Source organism: Nannobrachium achirus, assembly GCF_963921795.1.
Source record: "Nannobrachium achirus genome assembly, chromosome: 9".
NCBI lineage: Eukaryota > Metazoa > Chordata > Actinopteri > Myctophiformes > Myctophidae > Nannobrachium > Nannobrachium achirus.
The window spans coordinates 42,331,113-42,350,240 of record NC_137818.1 but is presented as its reverse complement, the minus strand read 5'-3'; the positions used below and the strand labels follow the sequence as shown (position 1 = coordinate 42,350,240).

At 41.1% G+C, this 19,128-nt stretch overlaps 2 protein-coding genes across 2 annotated transcripts; one reads left to right on the top strand and one right to left on the bottom strand.

Moving 5' to 3' along the window:
- Positions 1–710: 710 nt before the first annotated feature.
- On the top strand, positions 711–4,391 carry LOC308290558 (3-hydroxy-3-methylglutaryl-coenzyme A reductase-like; the record flags this gene model as incomplete). The annotated part of the gene is made up of 2 exons (XM_080732460.1): positions 711–1,643; positions 2,799–4,391. Exons 1-2 carry the CDS (start codon positions 714–716, stop codon positions 4,389–4,391), a joined length of 2,523 nt encoding a protein of 840 aa, XP_080588586.1. The 5' UTR covers positions 711–713.
- A 3,128-nt stretch (positions 4,392–7,519) lies between these two features.
- On the bottom strand, positions 7,520–10,086 carry LOC308291217 (zinc-binding protein A33-like). The gene is made up of 2 exons (XM_080733177.1): positions 9,814–10,086; positions 7,520–9,036 (listed from the first exon to the last, which is right to left on the bottom strand). Exons 1-2 carry the CDS (start codon positions 10,075–10,077, stop codon positions 7,861–7,863), a joined length of 1,440 nt encoding a protein of 479 aa, XP_080589303.1. The 5' UTR covers positions 10,078–10,086; the 3' UTR covers positions 7,520–7,860.
- Positions 10,087–19,128: the final 9,042 nt, after the last annotated feature.

Sequence of the window (19,128 nt, the reverse complement as noted above, 5' to 3'; positions counted from 1 at the left end):
TGAACATATAATTACAGATGGAAATTTAGAATCTCAGTTCTTTACAATTCTAAGAACAGCCTAAATCGTCGAGTGTATGTTTGCAGACATGTCCAACACACACTGGTTCTGTTTCTCTCAAAGGTTTTGAAGAGACTTCCTTGTAGACCTCTTTTTGGGTGGTGAGTGCAGACAGTTTCCTCAGACAATTAAAGATGGGGTACAACGTAATCATCAGGTATTATGATTTGTTAAAATTATGTTTTTATGTGGCCACACCCACCTGTTCATTAAGTATGTCTGGTTGTCACCTTTCTGAAAAGCGACTTGGTTATCTCTAAACCTCTTAATAACAGCCATTATCATAAATGTTTCACCCATGCAAAGACAGCAGTTGTTTATCACTGACTGTACAGAGTTCACATTGCCCATCGATGTGCTGCCAACTGTAACTATGACCTGCCCTGAGAATAATTATTGTTTTGAACTGAAATTAGTTTTTGGCATATCAATCTTATCTGTGGTTCCTGAGAACTTATCTCATTGATCCCGACATCCCGGTGCCGAGTATGATGATGTCACTTGATGTCACAGTGTGACATCACATACAGCAAAGGAATACATCACTCACTTGATATAATCTTGCATGATGATTCCAAAGCATTTACAGTTGGAGTCCATTCGGACTATGCACCGAATAGCACATCTTAAGAAAGTCAGAGGAATCTGGGAACATGCTGTCTCGCCTTTTCAGACTGTATGGCCTTCTGGTGGCATCCAACCCATGGGAGGTAATTGTGGGCACCATTGTCATCACCGTCTACTTCATGTCCATGAATGGCCTGGCAGCTAACAACCAAGTGTGCAGCTGGAAGGAGTGTCCCAAGCTTCAGGATAAAGTCCTGAGCAGTGACATCATCATTCTAACTGTCACACGCTGTATGTCAATTGTCTACATGTATTTTCAGTTCAGGAACCTTAGACACCTGGGCTCAAAATATATTCTGCGTATTGCCGGGCTCTTCACCATATTTTCCAGCTTCATTTTCTTCTTTGGGAAAGAGTCGTGTGGTCTCAATGAAGCAGCACTACCATTCGTCCTTATTGACCTGTCCAAAGCCTGTACATTGACCAAGTTTGCCCTCAGTTCAAACTCTCAGGAGGAGGTAAGGGAGAACATATCTCAGGGCATGGCCATCCTAGGTCCCACCTTCACGCTAGATGCACTTGTTGAGTGCCTGGTCATTGGAGTGGGTACCATGTCAGGTGTGCCCCAACTAGAGATCATGTGCTATTTTGGCTTCATGTCTGTTGTAGCCAATTACTTTGTCTTCATGACCTTTTTCCCTGCCTGCATCTCACTGGTCCTGGAGTTGTCCAGGGGAAGCCACGATGGCCATCCTAAATGGCAGCTGAGCCACTTTGCCCATGTCCTGGCTGAAGAGAACAACAAGCCAAATCCTGTCTCCCAAAGGGTTAAAATGATCATGTCTCTGGGCTTGGTCCTGGTCCACTCCCTCACACGATTGGCTGCTGAGCACACAGGCCAGAATCATATGGTCAACAGATTGGACTCCAGTAGTTCCATGTGGCCTCTGCAGGTGACTACCCTGGGACTAGCCCTGCTACTGGCCGTGAAGTACATCTTCTTTGAGCAGGCAGAGGTAGACACCCTGACACATAAGCTGGAGTCTGCTATGGATACTCCAGAGCGAGGGGTGGCTATGAGGAGAGAAATGCTGTCATCCAAATTACCTGACCCTTCTGCCATAGCTCATCTACCTTATAAGGACTATGATTATTCTAAAGTGATGGGCACTTGCAGTGAGAATGTCATTGGATACATGCCTGTTCCAGTAGGAGTTGCTGGTCCTCTTCTATTGGATGGGAAGCGGTTCCACATTCCTATGGCAACCACAGAAGGCTGCTTGGTGGCCAGCACTAACAGAGGTTGCAGGGCAATTGCTTTGAGCGGTGGTTGCAGAGGCATGGTTCTATCTGATGGCATGACTAGTGGTGCTGTTGTACGGCTGCCTTCAGTGTGCCAGGCTGCAGAGGTCAAAGCCTGGCTGGACTCCATAGATGGATTCAATATTATTAAACAAGCATTTGACCAGACTAGCACGTTTCCCGTTCTAGAGAAGCTGCGAACAGACTTAGCTGGGAGGAATCTCTATATTCACTTCCAGTCCCAGACAGGAGATGCTATGGGCATTAACGTGCTCTCAAAGGGAACTGAGAAGGCTGTGAGAAGACTTAAGGAGCATTATCCAGATATGGAGGTGTCATCAGTCAGTGGGAACTACTGTACCGATAAGAAGTCTGCTGCCATGAACTGGATTCTGGGCCGTGGCAAGTCTGCTGTTTGTGATGCCACTATACCTGCCAAGGTGGTCAAAGAGGTCTTGAAGAGCAGCACAGCTGCCCTGGTAGAGATGAACATCAATATAAACCTGGTTGGCTCAGCCATGGCTGGTACGATTGGTGGCTTTAATGCTCATGCTGCCAACATTGTTGCTGCTATCTACATTGCCTGTGGACAGGACCCTGCACAGACTGTGGGCAGCTCCAACTGTATAACTCTGATGGAAGCGTCTGGTCCGGAGGGAGAGGATCTGTACATAAGCTGTACCATGCCATCTATAGAACTTGGAACCGTGGGTGGTGGCACTAATCTGCCGCCCCAACAAGCCTGCCTGCAGATGCTTGGTGTTCAGGGCCCCAGCCCAACTCAGCCAGGTGAGAATGCCCGTCAGCTGGCCAGTGTGGTTTGTGCTGCTGTCCTGGCAGGAGAACTCGCAATTATGGCTGATCTTGTGGCAGAGTCATGCATGTTTCTTAATACTCCAGTCATCAGCTCCCCTCCTACACCGAGACACAGGGGGACAACAGAAGACTGTTGCAGAGGGGAGTTGCAGTCACCCAAATCACTGAAGAGTGCTGCCAATTCCTCAACACCAAACCACACCCTTCATACTGACTCTAAATCATCTGAGTCTGACATGGTGTCCAAACTCAAGGAGGTGATTCAGCCCCTGGCAATCTCAGTGGAAATGGATTCTTCTGGTGAGACCCCCGCTTCTCAACGTATCATAACCTCAGAGCCTCGAAAGCTGGATAAATGTTTGGCCATCCTCATGGATCCCCAGATGGGTGCCAGTTTCCTTTCTGATGCAGAAGTGGTGAACCTGGTGATGTCACGCAAAATCCTGAACTACAAGCTGGAAGCTGTCATGGATACTCCAGAGCGGGGGGTGTATATTAGGAGAGGGATGCTTTCATCCAACTTAACCAACCCTTCTGCCTTAGCTCATTTACCTCATAAGGGATATGATTATTCTAAGGTGATGGGTACTTGCTGTGAAAACGTCATTGGATACATGCCTGTTCCAGTAGGAGTTGCTGGTCCTCTTCTTTTGGATGGGAAGCAGTTCCAAATTCCTATGGCAACAACAGAAGGCTGCCTGGTGGCCAGCACTAACAGGGGTTGCAGGGCAATTGCTTTGAGTGGTGGTTGCAGAAGCATGGTTCTATCTGACGGTATGACTAGGGCTCCCGTTGTACGGCTGCCTTCAGCATGCCGGGCTGCAGAGGTCAAAGCCTGGCTGGACTCCATAGATGGATTCAATATTATCAAACAAGCCTTCGATCAGACTAGTAGGTTTGCCCGCCTAGAGAAGCTGTTTATACGCTTTGCTGGGAAGAACCTGTATATTCGTTTCCAGTCCCAGACAGGAGATGCGATGGGCATGAACATGCTCTCAAAGGGAACTGAGAAGGCTGTGAGCAGACTTAAAGAACATTTTCCAGATATGGACGTTTTATCAGTCAGTGGGAACTACTGTACCGATAAGAAGCCTGCTGCCATTAACTGGATTCTGGGCCGTGGCAAGTGTGCTGTTTGTGATGCCACTATACCTGCCAAGGTGGTCAAAGAGGTCTTGAAGAGCAGTACAGCTGCCTTAGTAGAGCTGAATGTCAATAAAAACCTGGTTGGCTCAGCCATGGCTGGTACGATTGGTGGCTTTAATGCTCATGCTGCCAACATTGTTGCTGCTATCTACATTGCCTGTGGACAGGACCCTGCACAGACTGTGGGCAGCTCCAACTGTCTAACTCTGATGGAAGCTGCCGGTCCTGAGGGAGAGGATCTGTACATAAGCTGTACCATGCCATCTATAGAACTTGGAACTGTGGGTGGTGGCACTAATCTGCCACCCCAACAAGCCTGTCTGCAGATGCTTGATGTGCAGGGTCCCAGCCTAACTCAGCCAGGTGAGAATGCCTGTCAGCTGGCCAGTGTGGTTTGTGCTGCTGTCCTGGCTGGAGAACTCTCACTCATGGCTGCTCTTGCTGCTGGCCACCTTGTCCAGAGCCATTTGACACATAACAAATCTAAAGTGAACCTATAAGAAACACCCTTGTCATAATAAAGAGATGACAGAAACGATGATGGTCCAGCAGCATGTACACTCCTGGATGCAATGGGAAACCTGTAAGTCATATCAAGAGAATAATTAGAGACGCATGTTTTGCATCACAGACATTGAATGGAGTGTTAGCTTGTTTGCAAATGACTTATAATTTGCCTCAGTTAAAGTTTTTGTGCTGTGTTAACTGCCCCTACACTTTGTGTGTACATGTATGGCAGTCCGTATGTCCTGCGAAGAAAGGTGATGACACAACAACAATTACATCATACATTAATATTTATCTCAAAGGCACCACTCACTTCACACTGGGTGTGATTTTTTTTCTTGCTAATGAGTTACAAGCTTTTTGAGCGGTGCTAACCCCTCCTACTTTGTCTGTGTTACTATCCTGCCCCAAAGGTGCGTACGTATGTCCCACCCCTTCCCACATTAGCCAAGCTTCGCGGGCGTTTAATGAAACAAAAAATGCAGTTCCTGAAGAAACTCGTGGGCTCACTGAAAACACGCACAAAGTATATTATGGGCAGTAAGAAATGTACACATCCGAATTCTGTGGCAACATGCACATGTGCATAATATATAGCATCATGCCATTTATATTACCGCGAATTGTGGACTGGATTTTTAAGTGCCAGATAATGTTGACGGCAGTAATATAAAATTAATTTCCCATAGGAATTCACTGGGAAAGACTCAAAAAGTATAACAATTGGCAGCGAGAGAAATACAAGCAGAGATAACTGAGACAGCTAAACAAGTTGTTTGAACGGAATTTATAGCTAAAAAAAAGTCGACTTCCAGTTTTAAGTGCCAAACAGTATGGATGGCAGTAAGACGGTAAGACAAAATTAATTTCCCATTCACTGGGAAACAGTTAAATGTGTGTAAAGCTGAAGTTGAAGTTTGAAAGAATTGTAGCTCAAAAACAAAAGACTAGTTTTAGGTGCCAAAGAATGTTGATGGGACAACTAAGTGTGCTCGCCTGAGCCCACAATTAACTCAGAAATAGCACCACTCACTTCACACTTAGCCTGGGATCGCTTCCAATTTTGGGGTTTGATCTGGTCGGGAGCAGAAACAGCCTACTGTACGTCATGTTGTAGTCCTCAATGGACTACACTTTGGCAGGAAAGATCGAAACCGGAATCAGTTTTAACCCAAAATAATTCCCCTGCGCTCAAGGGCATACCAAATAAACCTTGGTGCGGCGTAATTTTGCTTTTGGAAAATTCGTTTAGTATAGGCCTATGCATCTGTTAGTCCAACTTGTAGAGACTGGCAAGACTACACTAGGCTACTCGAGCATTTAAATTGGGGGAAACAAACAGGGCAGGGGGGACCAAAACTAAGCGACACCGCTTCTTCTCCCTGTTTCCAGTTCAGGCCACGCCTAGACCGGATCAAATGGCCCGTTGTAAACGAATACCAGACTTTCCTCCGAGGTGAAAAGACTGGTGATGCGAGGTTACTTCACACTGGGTGTGATTTTTTTGTTGTTGAAAATAACGTCAAATGCTATAATATATACTGTAGGTTGAAAAGGAGATGAAGGCTACAGTATGTCATGGAATTATTCAATTATTCAATGTCAATGAATTGATTATCAAGCAATCATATAACAATATCGTGATTTCTGGGCTGGTTGACATGGTGTAAAGTAACACCCATCTCATGTGTTGTTCATTGATGTTTTTAGGCTACTGGGAAACTGAGGAGGGTGGTGGAGCCTTCTGGATGTTGAGGGTGAAATACCAGTGTAAAGGCCCTTTGCCACTGGACGCGATACCGATTAAGATAACGATAACGAAAACAATATCGTTTTCAATTGAAGTGGATGGTAGCGTCCACAACACAATGATGTGAATGCCGACAAATCGTTATCTTTATCGCTGTCCGGTGGGAATTAAGCTTAAGACTTTCATCACAAACTACCTCATGTACAGAAAACAACAATATGCAATATACAAAATAGGAATGAAAAGATGCTCAACTAGTGGTCAGTAGCCCTATAGCAAACCGCGGTCGCGTCCACGTCTTTCGGCCGTTTTTCGTACCTTCACACCCCCGCGTCTGCCCCCACCTCGCCGAGAGCTATCTTTAGAGGGGTCCCTGGTTCCTGTGCGTTCAGGCATTCCGGAGAAACGGACTACTTCACCCTGCCTGGTAGGCGAGATTACCTTTTGAGTATAGAGACACACGGGCGACTACAAATATGGCCGCCATAGCGACCCCACTTCAAGATGCGCTGTGATTGGCCAGCAGTGTATAACCCTCGCTGTGATTGGCCGGTAGTGTGATGACGCAATTTTTCCCGCGAAAACCGGTCCCCGGTAGGGATCATAGAAAACATATAAAGAGAAGACTTTAGAAGCTGAAAATAACGGAGTGGGGCTTCTAAAACTTTAGCGATTTAACAGTTAGGACAATTTTAAGATTTGTTTTATAAAAAAAGTTACATGGTATAACTTTAAACATAGGAGGGAACTATATCATCTGTTCATCTATAATGCAGCCAGGTAACATGAAATGTATGCATAAAGTCTTTATCCATTTGAAGTTTGTGGCACTCTTTTGAGTCTGAGCCTGACCCAGTGGATATTACTGAACAATAGTTAGCCAGCTAGGTAATCCTCATTCTGAAATGCTATACATCAGCAGAAGCCACTAGAATTATGAATAACTAATATTGCAGACATTAATATCTTAGACATACAGCCAAACAGAACACAAGGAAATTAGCTTGGCTAGCACAGCATAAATACAAGTACTCCCCACATACCCCAGTAAAAGTAGAGGCCAATAATGTATTCCATGAATTTATTGAGAATTATTTTCAATACATCTGCTTTGTATCTGTTAAAGCTTTAATACTGATACAAAAGAAAAATCAATTCAAACAATGCCAATTATGGTGTTATCCCATAATTTATCCTCCAAAAAAAACACAATGCACTCCAGGTAATTGCCAGGTTGCCACCTAGGTCACATAGGACATTACCTCTGCCAAAAACCTAACAGGATGTCATGTTACTACCACCTCTTTGTCAATATTAAACATTAACAAAAAGATACAAATAAAAGATACTAATACAATTTGAACAGCCAGTGGAATGATTTGCCTTTTGCCATAGTAAACAATAATGAGTATACATTGCCCTCTAGTGGGGAAAGTGTGGTACTGCTGATAACATGGTATACAAGACGATGATCGTTATGCAATATGCATATCACATATTGATTATAGACATTCCATTGATTGGTTTTGGTTACACTGTAAATGCATTAGGAAAAGAAACTTGCAACTACTTGCAAATAAAAGTTTAGATGATTGCATATATTGTAACACTTACATTTTCATGGCAGTGAGATTAATGGTGAACTTTGCTCGTTTCCTTGAGAATAAACACATTGACCTGTTCCAATACATTTTCGGTTTCACCAAACCAGGTCAGTACCAGCACACTGTCAAGGGGTTACAATCTTCCATCTGTAGGCCTATGCCGCTATAGTAGCCGAGATTGAAATAAGCCGACAGTGGCATGGGCATGAGTGTGGACGTTAGAGTATCAACATGCTCCATATTAGAGGCATCATAGAAACTCACTTGTTTGGATGAGCAGTTAAGGTAAATTCCAATCTTTTGACGTCTGCCAGTAAAATTAAGCTCTCTTTCAAAATTACCATTGTAGATGCTATACTTTTGCCCATTATACCTCAGGAAATGGTTGTGTACCCCTAGTTCCCAAAAGACCCTATTGCCTACCTCTATTTCCCAATAATGTTGGCCTTCACTGAATTCTTTGGCACTGGATGTTGTTGTGCCTGTATTGGTAGAAACACCAAAAAGACCTCTAGGTTGATCTATAGGTGTACCGAAACGAAACCCCACATTTTGCAGTTGACGCCTTTGACCAGACCAAAACAAACTACGTCCATCGTGAGAAATCATTAGAGCTGTATTATCTCTTTTCAATGTGAGCCTCTCTGGTAGGGGCTTGACCACCTGTAGCAACTCTTTCCAGACAAAGAACTGCAGGTGGCTCTCATAGGGCCCCAGAGACAGAGGTGAAGAGGTCACCTCAAGATACATCGCTCTGGAACTGAATAGTCTTTCTGGGGTTGTGGTGCTGGCACCTTCAGTCCAGTTCTGTAAGAACCTATCTGGGTCTGTCATTTCCAAACATGATCTTGCCCTGACTTCTATCTCTTTACACTCTGACAAGGCTGTCTCCATAGCGTTCAACTTCTCACTCATCTTCTCTACAGCCTCTCTCTCTTTCTCCTTAAGTTCTTTCTTTATTTCACCCTTTCGCTTGGTCAAAAACTGGTACATCTCTTCAAATTGGGCGTTGATTTGAGTCATCAAGTGACTAGACTTCTCTTTGGTCGCTGTTATCTCTTCTCTCTGTACCTGGGCTTGCATCTCAATAGCCAGGACATCACTACAGAGGTTCTCCACACCCTGCTCCAGCTCCCGCCTCAAAGACACAGCAGCCTCTTTGATTGGTTTAAACTTGTGTCCCTCATGCTTCTCCCCGTCTCTGCAAATGACACATGCCAACTGCTGGTCTGTCTCACAGAACAACTTGAGCTTTTCTTCATGTTCAGGGCACAAACACTCAGCCTGTGACAGAGAGGCAGGGGGGCAAAGAGGAATTATATGCATTAGTTTGTATTGACTGGAAAGGATCACAATGTTGACACTGGGCCCCCAGATCAGATTTTTGGACTATATATCCAGATTGGAATAAGATTGATTTTATCAAGTCAGCAAGCATGAAACCACATGTAAACAGATTTTACAAATAAGATTTGCCATGTTCAGACTAGGTCAGGGGTCTGCAACCTTAAATGTCAAAAAGAGCCATTTTGGACCAATAAAATAAAATCTGTCTGGAGCTGCAAAAAATATTTAAGCCTTATAATAAAGGTAACATGGGTAACAGTGTATATTAAAAAATACAAGTAAATTAGCTTTAATGAAATATGTTATGTCAGACAAAATATTCCCTGCAACAGGATCACTTTTGGAGAGCAAGGCACACCATGTCATTGTGACTCTGCAGTGTGCTATTTGGTAGACCTACTTTAAGTTCTATTTCCATTAAACAATATTATAATATTAACATCACTTTTGTTGTCGCTTGATAACTTCTCACAGCAGGTCAAACAATATTAATTTCGATATATAACCTAGGCTATAGGCCTATTGTAAACTACAGGGAGGCCTATATAGGCCAATAGGCCTACATAAAAAAAAAACAATCCCACTACAAATCTGATTCTGGTCTGGATATATAGGAAATCACATTTGGGCTGTCAGTCTGAACAAAGCACCATGCAACAACAACAAACACATATGTGATGATTAAATCACTGGTAGGCCTATCACTTAATTTACCTGCAATTTCTCAGGTCCTATTTTCATCTTCGCAGCTTCTTTAGCTTTCTCGGCAAGGCTCTTCAGAATGTGGTTGGTCCGGAGGTATTTCTCCTCTGTTGGAACAGTTTCATTGCACTGTGGGCACTGGCTCGATGTAGACAGACGGTTGGTCACACACGTCCTACAGAAAGAGTGTCCACAGAGAAGGCTCACTGGATCAACGAACAAAGTCAGACAAATGGAGCAGATCAGATCCTCGGTGTACGAAAGACTCGACGCCATGGCTCGGCTCTCCCGCTCCCCGACGTCTGTTTCCTGGATCTGACAGTATGACGCAACTATATTTGATGGAAAGCCTGGTGGGCGAGGTTATTTGATGGTAAGTTTCGTTTTCCAAGAAATAACAATTAGGAAATAGCACCTCTGCCACCCAAATCAGGTTAGAGTTCCTACATTCCATTCAACAGTTTCATAAACAATTTGTGTTGTTTTTATGCGCTGAAAACATAATTAGACGTTAGACTAATAAACGGATGGATGGATCATGGATGAATGAATGATTTGCCTTTTGCCATAACTTATTTTTTGTGGAAGATGTAGTAAACAATAATGAGTAAGCATTGCCCTCTAGTGGGGAAAGCTTGGTACTGCTGTGCAGCGGTACTTCATGATAATCAAAATACACTCAACTGCACACTATGCAGAAGCCAGTAGCATAGTTACAGGGCTGTAACTATGGTGGGATAGCCTAGTGATTTTCTTTGGTTAAAATAAGTATTATAAATTGCTTGCTCTATTCTGATAGTGTGTTCAGACAGTAACAGGTTGGAATTGAGCATTCTTGTTAAATCAGGTGTACAGTGGTTAGCACTTGAGATTGGCAGTGTCACCAGTTGGCTGCCTCAGTGGCACCACTGTAGTGCCATTGAGTGAATTGAGTGAAATGTGGTACCACCTTTTTTAGCGGTGTTACAGCATGTAATGTGGCTGATCTGCCACAGGGAGGCACATGTGAGTCCATGAACCCTACATTACAGTGTTGGCAACACGGCAAGGGTGAACAGATTCATTGTGATTGTTATTAATTAAAGAAAAATTAGACGACAATGCAGAGTTCAGGTTGAATTGAAATGCAATTGTTGCTTTATACACAACTGTGTTTATTATACTTAAAAACATTTGACAAATGAAAAACTAGATGTGCCTAGAACTCAACTAGGTTTGTAATAATAAGTATGCTATTGAATTCTAATTTCCCCACGACCCATGACAGGAATATATATATATATATATATATATATATATATATATATATATATATATATATATATATAAATAAATAATAATAATAATAATAGTACATAAAATATTCAGTCAACAATTAGAAAAATACGGTTTAAATAAAAACATTGGAAACTGTTTGAATGGACAACATTTTAGAGGCTAAAGGAACAATGAAACCCTGATCTCCTGACTAACAAGTATATATCCTGGCCTAGACAGCTGTAACTTAGTGGTTATTGAGAATGGCTGGAGAGCCTAAGCTCCTGTTTGTCCCAGGTACGATTCCTGGCCATGCCAGCTAGGAATTGATGTGTCCCTGAGCAAGACTCTTAACCCCTTATCGCTCCCTGAGCCCCTGCTACAGAGAATTGGTGTTGTTGTGCATTATAATAATTATATTTTCACACTAATTGTATGGAAATGCATTTGATTGTTTATTGTTTGTTTTACTGTTTATAAGGCATTTCATTGAAATTTTACTTTTAGTAGGCTTGACTTAAAGGGGAAGACCACCCATTTTCAATATTGAACTATGTCATTAATATACCTTAGAGGAGTTGTGTGGAAAGAGAAAAAAAGTTCCCCCTCTTCTGTGTTGCCTAGAACTGGAGGATTGATTTTGGGGTTTGTATTGTAAATTACAACTTGATGACATCACACATTGTACTTTACAATACAAACCCCAAAATCAATCCTCCAGTTCTAGGCAACACAGAAGGGGGGGAACTTTTTTTTTATTACCACACAACTCCTCTAAGGTATATTAATGACATAGTTCAATATTGAAAATGGGTGGTCTTCCCCTTTAAGTGATGCATCTATTCTCTCCACAAATGAAGGCCTCAAAAACGTTTTTTGGAGTAATAAGCTAATCTGCATTATCAGATCTACCAGGCTATTTTTGCTACTTGTCAACACACCGCGACGTGAGGCGTTGTGAGCTTGTAGATCGTCTATTTTCCAAAGATTTTTATACAATTGTGATAACTTGAAATCATACATTCTGCACAATGAGTACTTTTGGAACTTTAAGAACATTTTGACCGATACTTTTGTACTTTTACTCAAGTATTTTTTTCATACAGGACTTCTACTTGTAACAAAGTACATCTACATTGCAGTAAGTAAAGCATATAAGTAGCCTACTTTTTCTACCACTGGTCACCACAAGACAAGTACACAGGTACGAATTCTGGCCAGGCCACCTACTTGCTGAAGTGTCCCTGAGCAAGACTTTTAAATCCCTAATAAAGAAACAATCTCTTTTGAAATAATCCTAATGACTTATTTTATTATTGTCTCTTCTGCAATCATCATAGGGATATACAAAATAGCCGTAAAGTGATTACTAACTTCTTATTGTTGAATGGAAGATTTTATTGTATTGTGTGACTAACAAGTATATAACCTGGCCTAGACAGCTGTAGCTTAGTGGTTATTGAGAATGGCTGGAGCGCTGAAGCTCCTGTTTGTCCCAGGTACGATTCCTGGCCATGCCAGCTAGGAATTGATGTGTCCCTGAGCAAGACTTTTAACCCCTTATCGCTCCCTATGCCCCTGCTACAGAGAATTGGTGTTGTTGTGCATTATAATAATTATATTTTCACACTAATTGTATGGAAATGCATTTGATTGTTTATTGTTTGTTTTACTGTTTATAAGGCATTTCATTGAAATGTTACTTTTAGTAGGCTTGACTTAAGTGATGCATCTATTCTCTCCATAAATGAAGGCCTCAAAGAAGTTTTTTTGAGTAATAAGCTAATCTGCATTTTAGTCAACAAACTGTGTTGAATTTACAGATTGCTACTTCAACAGAGGTCACACAACAACTAGCCTCTAGGCTCTCTAGAGAAAACAGACTTTGCACCCACTGCGCACAAAAACACTGATTAAATAAAATGAGTCAGGATGAGCTGTGAACTGTAAAAGGTATTACCACATCATGTGTCTGGAGTTGGTAGTGAGAGCGCATATTTCTGTCTATATAAGATCAGCCTGTAGAATATTACCGACTTCCATGTTTTACATCTCTGTAAAAGTTTTGCAGGAATGTCATTATATTATTTTATATTATATTGTGAAACAGTTAAATGAACACAGAGACTTGCACCGGAAACCAGTAACTCTACTATAGTTGATCCATTTGATAATATCTGTTAGGCTACACTCAGATACATTAAAAGATTATTTTATTGTGTAGCCCAGGAGTTTTGTGCCCCCCTCCCCAACACACACACACACACACACACACACACACACACACACACACACACACACACACACACACACACACACACACACACACACACACACACACACACACAAACCAACCAATCAACCAAGATCCCGCTCAAACTAAGGGTCAAATTTGTATACCCTTCACCACCAGTGGTGTAGAAAGTAGGCCTATACAAATCTTTTACTTTTACTTTTCAAATCTTTTAGTTTGAAAGTGTGGCTTGGCATCTGAGTGACAAAGTCAGTCAATTTCATTCTGTAGAGCTAGTCTAGAGGATAGTGTCATGGATTAACATTTGGTAGAACAGAGTTCAATTCCCAGTTGTGTAATCTATTTTTCAAGAACTTCATAAGACTAAGAATGTTTGTTTAATATGATGAAAATAGTAGTTTATACCCTTTTGTGTCAATGGTTGGTGGTTCGATTCTTGCATTTTTTAGGTATTTGTACTTTTACTTGAGTATTTCCAATTTCCAATACTTTTACTTCAAAAAAAGATCGTCTGTTTTCTGCAAAGAGCTGGTTTTTTTTCCCCTTCTTTTATGATTGGCAGAAATGTAGCAACAATATAGCCTCCATTTATCACATAAACACCATTTGATTTTTAAAACTATTTATATGAGATACTTTAATGGAAATAAGCTTAGTCTTTTCATGGATCTCCTTTTAGTAGACCTTGTACCAGTGAACTGTACCGTCATGAAACTGTACCTTTTCCTATGCAAACTTCTAATAAAGTCTTCAATCAATCAAAAAACTTTCATTAAGAATTCTACATCTGTTTCACAACTATTCAGACTGTCACTGTAGCAGGCTAACTACAGTCTAGCCAGTACGACACACTTCTGCATTAGGTCCAGTGTGGTCTAGGGGGCTGTTAGACAGGCTTGTAAGCCAGAGGACCGGAGTTCGATTCCTGCATGTTCCATTGAAATGGCATTGTTTGTGATGGATTTCAAATCATCTAACATTGGTTAGTGTAAGAAACATAGTTGTTTTTTAAAGTAGCAATCTTTAAAAAAGAAAATACTCACAATTACATAGGGATATATAAAAATGCCTAAAGGTGATAATCAACTGGACTGGAGGATTTTATTGAATTATTTTATGTATCCTTTATTTTTCCTGGCCTGGAGACTTTGAAATTAGAATAGTTCATTTGTCTAAAACTCAAGCTTTGTTGTCCATGTTTAAAGTCACCCCTCCCCTGGATTCCAAAGTTTAGTAATACAAATAACTTTATAACACAATTGCCAAAAAGTCATTGCTGTTGACTGAAAACTTGTTTCTGTCTCAAACTATATCTGACACTTTTGTTCAATTCAGTTACAAGACCATCCATTTTTAGCTGGGTCCCCCCCCCCCCTTTCTTTTAAGCTTGGAAAAAAAATGTAGCAAAATATAGCCTCCATTTATCACTTCAACACTTTTTGAATTTGGTTCTGCATAAAGGCTCAGATGCAGTAGCATACTTAAAGTTGAATCTTCATCATGAACTCAAAAGAATACACCTTCTACTTGATCATTGATTGACCAATTTGCAGGTACTTCAGTGCATAAAGTCTCAGCGCATTGGGGGCAGAGGCCTGAGATCTGACTGTCTATCACACTTTGTGAAATGGCTCCCCACACCCTCCCCAAGTGATGGGGACATCACCCCTCCCCCTCGGCAGCCGCTGTGAGCTTGTAGATCGGCTGTTTTCTGCAAAGAGCTGGGGTTTTTTCCCCTTCTTTTATGATTGGCAGAAATGTAGCAACAATATAGCCTCCATTTATCACATAAACACCATTTGATTTTTAAAACTATTTATATGAGATACTTTAATGGAAATAAGCTTAGTCTTTTCATGGATCTCCTTTTAGTAGACCTTGTACCAGTGAACTGTACCGTCATGAAACTGTACCTTTTCCTATGCAAACTTCTAATAAAGTCTTCAATCAATCAAAAAACTATCATTAAGAACTCTACATCTGTTTCTCAACTATTCAGACTGTCACTGTAGCAGGCTAACTACAGTCTAGCCAGTACGACACACTTCTGCATTAGGTCCAGTGTGGTCTAGGGGGCTGTTAGACAGGCTTGTAAGCCAGAGGACAAGGGTTTGATTCCTGCATGTTCCATTGAAATGGCATTGTTTGTAATGGATTTCAAATCATTTAACATTGTTTAGTGTAAGAAACATAGTTGTTTTTTAAAGTAGCAATCTTTAAAAACGAAAATACTCACAATTACATAGGGATATATAAAAATGCCTAAAGGTGATAATCAACTGGACTGGAGGATTTTATTGAATTATTTTATTTATCCTTTATTTTTCCTGGCCTGGAGACTTTGAAATTAGAATAGTTCATTTGTCTAATGTTGTTAAATATGATAAACATTTGTTAATATAGCAATAATTGCTTTTTCAGTTCATTAGAACTCTGCATTTAAATTCACCCTTTCCCCTGGATTTAATACAATTGCCAACAAGTCATTGCTGTTGACTGAAAGCTCAAAATCTTCTCATTCTTGAAAATTAAATAAACTACCCAGTTAAGCAACAAACCTGTCTCATATGCCTTTGTCTGGGCATTAGTTGCTCTCTAACCCCACCTAGTGGTTGTGGCATGTAACAACGTGGTGCCTCAACTGATTTGGCTGCCATGGTGGTACCACATCAGTGCCACGACCAGCACTTTCAAGGTACAACCACTGTATTTACTCTACATTTTATATGTAGGCCTAATGTTCATTAATATGCACTGTCTTGTCCAAATAAACGTATAGGCTAGGACTACATACATCTATCTCCAGATCAATAATTAAACAGAAATAAAATGTTCAGGTCAGGATGCCAATGTTATCCAATCAGGATTAACAAGTGAATTGGAAATGATGACACACCTACCTGAAAGTTAATGTTAAAGGGATATTCCACTTTCAACAGGGAAACAGCTTAAGGCCTCTCCATACTTCGACCGAAATGTTCGGTGAGTTGTGTTTTCTCCGACGTGCAAATTTCTGAACTCTCGTTCGGTCCAATGCTTTTCAGAAGTCCCGAGGGATATCATTTTATGGTAACCTGACTGCGCCAGATAATGGCAGCAGTGCGTATGCCTGGCTGCATACCGCTCTGTTTACCATCATCTGGGATCGTTCGGGCAGACTCGATGTAAGGGGCGGGCCATTTTTTCAAATTCTTTAGCAGGTGATTGGATGGGGCCGTCTCTATCACAGTCTGGGAGTGCCAACTCCAACCACTCATCCGCCTCCTGGGTTTCCACGTGGTCTGCAATCAGACTATTGGTTCAGAGCCGCTCAGAGCCCGCCCGTAGCTGTCGCTAATCGGTCCGGTCCGGGGCTTTACGAGTGTGATCAACTCTCCCAGAGAGATCTCAGATGGTAAAGTACTACTGCCACCATCTGGCGCAAGTCAGGTTAATTTTATGGTAGAAAAGGACCTTTTGACCGAAAACGGCGGTTTCGGTCAAAGTATGGAGAGGCCTTTATGGGCTCTCCACACCCATTATAACTTCAAACTTCATTTTAACCATGATAGATTTTTACCCATAACTTTTTTCATTTATTTTTAATAATTCTTTGGGAAAATGGAAAAAAATAAATACAAAAAATAATTATTAAAAATTACTGAAGAAAGTTATGGATAAAACACCAGAAAATATAATGGGTGTTTTTAATGAATCTATCATGGTTAAAATGAAGTTTGAAGTATGTGGAGAGGCCATGGGCCTGGAGGGCCTGATAACATTTACATCAAATATTTAAATATTGAATCAAGCAAATTAAAATCTGTTCAGGGTGTTCATAAAAGCTTGATTAGACGATAAAATTACCAAAAGTTTTTTTGAAAGTGAAATATCCCTTTAATCAAAGAGCTGGAGAGACAGGGACATCGCTGTTACTGAGCAAACACTCTATAGCGGTGATTTCTGTCATAATATATTTAACCTTTCAACAAAGACCTTTTTCTTTTATTCCAAAATTACTCCATAATTATTACTTACCCTAAGCGACCTAGGGGAAATCTCGCTTTTGCGAACGCCCATCATTTCGACCGGAGGGTTAGCGACTCACTCCACGGAGGTTAAGGTTAGGGTAAGGGTTAGAGTCGGGTGTCGAAAAGATGACATGTAGTAACAGCGACACGCTCCCAGCGACCTAATCCTCTGTTGCAGCTACTGTAGGCTAGGTTCAGCACTGGTCCACATCCAAGACAATGTGTTTTTGAAAGCCTGTCAGTGTCACTCTTTCATGTTAATGTTCATGTTAATGTTTGTACAGTTTGTCAATTTCTTTGGCAATAAAACTAGGCTGCTGCTCACAGAGCTCCCTGTGTTGTGGCCCTCATTTGCCTTGGTTAGTGACAGGTCACATAGTGGTTGGTTATCAGAAAGACCCCCATATGTATTTGTCTGTGGACTCCAAATAGCCGATGTCTATAGGGTTTAAAGTGTTTGAACTGATGTTGATGCGTTGTTGTTCTAACTCATTTTATTGGGGACCTCAGGGAACCTTTTTGCGTTTTTCCCCCCGGTTTTCGACTGGACATTCGTTGAGCTATTTGTGCCAGGATGTAGGCCGGACATTGTAGCCTCGCTTCAGTTTACTTAAGCCCGGACATTTTTGATCGCATTGTTTTTTTAATCGGACAAAGACAGATGTTGGAGCTATAGCGCCTGTTCCAGGAGCACCGTTCAAAAATAACATGGAGAACAATATCAGCCTCACCAAATATATTATACATAGGGAGAGAAATGATCAAGAAGTGAGACGGTAGTAGGCCTATTTCTCAAGCGTGGCTTTATTTATGCTCATGCAGAGGTTAAGTATAAGTGCAGCAAGCGTGATACTGATGGTCTAAAGCTCACCTACCTTGTCATTTGGGGTTTATACCATAATTATCAGTCATCCTATCCTTCATTCTTTATAATGCATCCATTAATCATGTAATTTCTTAACAATAGACTTTGTTTGTCCAACAATTCCCACGGTTCCACCATCTCAAGTTAACTCTTGTAGAGAGAAATGTCCCAAAATAAAAACACTCTACAAGAGTTATGATTTATGGCTAATCTCACCCTATTCTTAATTACCAAACATGTGCTTATCTAGTCACCAGTGATGTCCACCCTGATTTATACATTTTTCAGAAAGAGTGCCCACAGAAAGCTCACTGGATCAACTTATGAAGAAAGTCAGACAAATGGCGAAGCAGGTAAAATCCTCAGTGTACAGAATACTTGCCATGTTGTCTGGCAAGGCTCTGATAACTGGTCAAGCTACATTGAACAGTATCATTTTCCAAAGAACCACACCCATAAACAATACAGATTCCTTACAACTTTCTCAATATCTAAACAATTGTTTTAGTGTTATACAGAAAACATAAGCAGATGACACATGTAAACTATTAAAGATAAGAATAAGAAAATATTTTGAATGTAATTTCTAATGTAAGATGTAGTTAGGAGATAACAAAAAAGTATTGTGTAGCACTGCTCTCTGGTGGGGAGACCATGGAACTGCTAACAGAGTACTTTTCTGAAGATATTGCTGGCTGACAATCTCCAGCCGATCCATGTATGTATAAGAAGAGCAGTATGTTGTTTAAACGTTTTTAACGAAAACAGTATTATACTTTGTCACTGAAAAACATCATAAAATACATGGAGCCATGATTATTGTTATGTCATATTATTTTAGATATATATATCTTGCATTAGGCCGATTCATAACTGTATGTGTATCAGTGTAAGATAAGCACCAGGCTGTCATTTTGCCACATGGATAACAATGAATTACA

Bases quoted from the DNA above. Each gene is read 5' to 3' on its own strand.
- LOC308291217 (XM_080733177.1), bottom strand. From the start codon at position 10,077: ATGGCGTCGAGTCTTTCGTACACCGAGGATCTGATCTGCTCCATTTGT. The intron at 9,037-9,813 runs GTAAATTAAGTG...TCTCTGTCACAG, and splicing joins TAGGACCTGAGAAATTGCAG to GCTGAGTGTTTGTGCCCTGA.